The sequence below is a fragment of the Chinchilla lanigera genome, unplaced genomic scaffold (assembly GCF_000276665.1).
Source record: "Chinchilla lanigera isolate Chin_1 unplaced genomic scaffold, ChiLan1.0 scaffold00018, whole genome shotgun sequence".
NCBI lineage: Eukaryota > Metazoa > Chordata > Mammalia > Rodentia > Chinchillidae > Chinchilla > Chinchilla lanigera.
The window spans coordinates 15,874,890-15,880,343 of record NW_004955419.1 but is presented as its reverse complement, the minus strand read 5'-3'; the positions used below and the strand labels follow the sequence as shown (position 1 = coordinate 15,880,343).

Here is a 5,454-nt window from a genome sequence, read left to right as displayed (position 1 = left end):
AAAAAAAAAAAAAAAAAATTAAAAATGTTTGTAATTTGTTTCTCTATTTTAAAGAAGCAAAACTCAGAAACTGCAGATGATGTATTATGAGTAAGATACATGTGAAAAGCCAATGTGGTAAGAATTTAAATTCTTCAAGGAAAGGCCTTGGCCCTCCACTTAATTTCTGTGTCTTCTGTTAAAAGCACCTGCTTCATGTTTATGGCTTCGTCAGTCTCCTACTTAAACTTTCCCTAGCTATTAGCAAAACAGTCCTAATGGTATTAAATAAGTGGACTTCCACTACAGTCTATAAAACATAATACCAAAAGGAACACCAGTTTAACTGTTTCCAAGGTTACTTTAAACTGGCCCAGGTATATAAATACAGGAAGGAATGTAAATAATACAAAAATACCCTTGGCTCATCCTCAGAAAATCATGTTTGAGCAAACCATTGCCCTAAAACCACCAAATATGTATAAATTTAGAAAGGAAAAATTTCAGAGTTAATTAAAACATCTGTTTTTGCTTTTCACAAAGTTGTTAATCTAGTAATATATTTCTGCACCCTCAGCTAAATTAGAATCTAACTGATCGTACTGATCTCATGGGAATAAAGCAGGATAATACTGACAGACACAACAGTCTTCCTATTCCAAGGTTCATAATTCAGTACAAAGAGAACAACATGGATACATAATCTTCTAATAGCTGTATATGTATAATTATTAAATAATTATATCTGAATCCTGTGTTATTGTTCTACCTGCTTCACAGGTCATATACCAAAAAGAGATTGAAAGTATTAGAAAAATAAAAATACTGCTACAAGTTTATGCAATATCCTCCGCATATAAGAAAGAATTCTTTCCTATACTTAACGTATTTTATGTAGAGCAAAATATAATTTCACACGAAGAATCATGGGCTCAAAGAAACCCTAAATCTGCTTTCAGATGCATGAATCATGTACCAATAATGGTTTTTATAACACTTGAGAATACTAAAATGTCAGTGAGACCGCAGTACAGACCCAGAACAAGGCAAACAAAATAGTATCTATCAGCCCAATTTAAGCCCATCAAAAGACTGCAACCTGATCCAAAGAGCAAGATTTACTGTTATCTCATCTTTTGGAAATACCTGCCCAGTTCTGAAAAATCTCTCAGGCATGAGTTTCTCAGTAAGAAAGACTTCACTTACTTACTGAAGATCTGGTAGCAAGGCCATTGATTTTTGAGTTGAAGAGACTCCACTAATAAATGCTACAAATTCCTCAGAGTGGGGCTAGGATCATAAAGACTTAGAGAAAAATTTTATAGTCCAACTATTCTATATAAAATGTCTGGTGATTATTACAGACTGAACAGTTACCCCAAATTCTCAAGTTCAAAGTCCTAAACCCTTACACTTCAAACTGTGATGTACTGGAAAATACACTCTTTAAGGAGGTTATCTAAGTGGGTCCTGGTCCAACTGATGTCCTTACACGAAGAAAATGGGGCAGAGACACAGAGAGAGGCCCTGGGAAGCCAAGGAGAGAAGCCTTGGAAGAAACCAACTTTGTCAACACCTTTATCTCAGACTTTTCTGGAATTGTGAGAAAGTAAATTTCTGTTGTTTAAGCCACCCAGTCTACAATACTGTATTTTCTTTCAGTAACCCTAATAAAGTAACACAATGATCAGTGAGACTATTTGCTACTGCAGGAGTAAAATTTATATTGAATAATTCTTACTATTAATCAGGCTGTACAAGAAACAATAATCTGCCACACAGAAAATCTACGCTCTTATTAGGTAATCCCTGGTTACAGCATTTCTCCAAATGCAGGCTCTGGTGCTTACGTTGGGTCTCCTCACTCCGAGGCCAGGCTTTGCCCAGACTTTCAAAGGCACCCAGCAGAGACTCCAGCTGCAGTTCCCTTTCCTTTTCATTCTCATCTTCGGTTTTAGGTGTCCGGACTCCCATGCTTTCAACTGAGTTCTAGGACATATCAAGAACATGAGAAAAGAAATTGAACAAATTCACATTCCAAGTTACAGGTACACTGTTAAAACGCCAGAGTAACAAAGTAGATGTTGTCCAAGAACTAAATAATAAATTACCTAGATCATACATGTTTCTATTTCTAACAAGAACTTGAATAGAAATACTAAATCTCTAATAATCTGGAGAACATTTTAAAAGAAACTGCAAACAACAGCCAAAAAAATACCGTATACATGGTGTTTGAGTACAACCTAAAGACACCTGCATTGGAATCAAAGAATTAAAGACAGAAAGAACTTGGTAAGGATCTAAACCTAAACTTTCTTGATAAACCAGGAAATAGATCAGAAGTAACTCATCCAGTTAGTGATATAATCAACTTAAAATTCAAGTATCCCAAATCTGTAACTACTGTTATGTAACAGAAATTAAAGTGTTATTACTGAAAGAAAACAACTGCTGATTAGCAGTAACAAGATATAAAAACACTATTTAAAACATTTCATGCTTCATGAATAAACAGGTAAACTAAATCTCTGTTTAGTACCCAACTTTTAAAAATGCACTTCATTTTCCAAATAAAACCAATCTTTTAGTACAATGCAGAAGCAATCCACATGACACATGGGGCTCCTTGTCTTCACTTTAGGATGATGGGGAGGGAGGACTGCACATGTTTGCAAGGCAAAGCTCATTATGACAAAAACAGCTGATTTCACCAGAAATCAACTTTCCTCCTACGGAGGTAACATGGACCTGCAGAATGAAGGCTAGGTATCTTTCCTAACCTCATCTGCTACCAGGTATGTGTATGTGGTTAGGTACTGGCCAATCGGACATAAATGAAGGTGCCATGTAGCAGTTTTCAAATCTTCTTAGAAAAGAAAAAGGACTGGCCCATTGTGATTTCTCATCCTTGTTTCATCTCCTCTGCCATCTGCCCAGAACACAGGTTAGGAAGATGATGGTCATATTCTTGCAATGGCAGAGATGAAGGCTTGTAAGAACCAGCATCTCTAGCCAGGCACGGTGGTGCATACCTGTAATCCCAGCATTTGGGAGGCTGAGGCAGGAGGATCACCTCAAGTTCAAGGACAGCCTGAACTACACAACAAGACCCTGTCTCAGAGGAGGGGGAGAGGGTGAAGGAGGGGAGGGGAGGGGACAGGAGGGGACAGGACAGGACAGAACCAGAATCCTTGAAGACTTGGTGAGACTCCCACCTATTATATGAAAAATGAACTTCCACTTTGTGTGAAGCTATAGTATTTTGGGATTTTTCTGCTACTTAAGCTAAATTAATCCTAATAAATCATACAATCAGGACACAGAAAAATCTTTTTTAACTTTTTTAAAGTATAAACTGGAACTTATAGGTAATCATTACCTTCTTGATAAGAGGTATGACAATGTTAGAAAATTCCTGGAATCTGTCTTCTTTGGTGGCCTTCAAAACATCAGCTGTACAGCTGATTGCTACAATCTTGTATTTGAGATTCTCCCGGCAACATTCCTTCAGAACAGCTTGAAGAATTTCATTGGTGCTGGGTTGATTGGGCACAGACTTTTCCAGCTCTGTACTACAGGATCCACATAAAAGCATCAAAATGGTTAATAATGGCTGTAATTTCCAGTTTGGTTTAGAAAGTGTCACCTTCATTAAAAGAGCACTTACCTGCAAGCTGTCACCACACAGGCAATAGCTTTCAATAGCTCTTCCTAAGAGGTTGAAAGAAGGAACAGCAAGCATTAAACCTAAACATGTCACATTCTCCACACTATGACAATAAAAATTAACAAATCCATCTCATCTTTAATGCAATTTACTGACACATCAACTTTCATCCCAAGTCACGAATGCAGGATAATTATCTTTGCCTCCATTTCATAAATGCCTGAGAACAAATTTGTCCAGTATCATACAGCAGTAAAATTAAGGTTATGATTTACTTCCACCCCGATACTATTTCTACAATACTACACTAGCCACTAGTGACCTTTACAAAATAATGAAAACCACTGCTTGTTGCCATAAGCTCATGTTCCCCACTGAGCGCTCACTGAACATATTTTACTAACACAGCCCTCATGCGAAAACTGTCTCTAACTCACAGGCCTCAAAGATGGGCAACTTCAGGCCTAGAATTAGAAGCAGTCTGCCTTTCTACTCAGTTTTGCATATGCCAGACCCTGACTTCTCCATGCAAAATGGTGACAATTTGGTTTGAGCTAACTTCAATGCTGAAAATATCAATCTCCAACATTACTGTACATTATTCAAAAGCACAATGGTTACACTTTGACATGAAATATCATAACCACACAAAGTTTATACAAAGCTTCCACTGACTAAGAAACACAGCTCACAAAAACTATCTCAAATCACACAAAATCAGATTCATTATTTTTATAAAAAATGCAAGATGAAGTCTTACTCCTTTAAGGATACCTTATCTAACGGGGCATTAATGTTTTCTTTACCTTTCCTGCCCACGTTCTTCCAGCCAGGCCCTGCAGCAAAGCACTCAGTATCATTCCCAGATATGGAGGCACTAAAGAGCTGGTTTGCTTTGCAATTGATGCCATGGCAATTGCACCCTGGGCTTTCATTTTCCAGGACTGAGACTGTAAAGCCTTCTGGGTAATGGTAATCAACTCTGGCAGGTATAATCGAATGCCTCCAAAGGAACCTATGTCAAAAAAAAAAAAAAAAAGTTAAAATACCTCCTAAATAATAAGAATAATTATCTGGGCATAATGGTTCATATCTCTAGTCCCAACACTGTTGGAAGCTGAGGCAGGGGGATTCCAAATTCAAGCTTAGCCTGAGAAACTTAGTAAGACCCTGTCTGAAAAAATTCTTTTTAAAAGTGGGGAGAGGTAACTGGGCTATAGCTCAACAGGAAGGTCTTGAGTTCAATTCCCAGCAATAGAGTGGAAGAGGGAGAGTAACAGGCTGATTTTTCTAAGTCTGAAAAAAATCCACTGCCATCAGTCTAAATAAATGACCATTTACTCTTAAAATGCACTGCTCTCTCAGAGGGACAGACAGTGGGTGATGTAACTTCTTTTATAATAGTAGGACTTCAGGTGTCATATGCATTATCATTCTTCATAAATGTCAGTCAAGGTAAGAAGTACACTTGAGAAATGCTACTCTAAAATAATACTCTAAGCAAATCATGTGCACACTATCAACTACGATAAAGCTCTACCTTGCACGAACACAGTTTATCTTCTCTCACACAGGCAGCAATGAGTCAAAGACAAGAGTTCTGAGTGCTAACCTTAGAAATCTGATCGAGGCTTTTGTAGGTAAATGGATGCAACTAGACACCACACTCATAAGTGAAATAAATCGGACCCAGATGGGTAAACATCGTATTGTCTCCTTGGTGTAGGAACCTGAAGGACTAGGTAAAACTCAAAACATACAATAGATGATAGGAAAGGGAAAGAAATTGCTCAAAGGAAGGAATG

The 5,454-nt window shown here is 37.6% G+C and overlaps 1 protein-coding gene across 1 annotated transcript in view; it reads right to left on the bottom strand.

Annotated features, from left to right (window-relative positions):
* The window catches only part of Kiaa0368 (KIAA0368 ortholog), a gene marked incomplete in the record, with an annotated part of 110,894 nt that overhangs the window by 5,758 nt on the left and 99,682 nt on the right, over window positions 1-5,454 (bottom strand). The window contains 4 exon segments of the mRNA XM_013513203.1: window positions 1,830-1,968; window positions 3,362-3,554; window positions 3,650-3,693; window positions 4,456-4,664. Coding sequence (XP_013368657.1) covers window positions 1,830-1,968; window positions 3,362-3,554; window positions 3,650-3,693; window positions 4,456-4,664 — 585 coding nt within the window.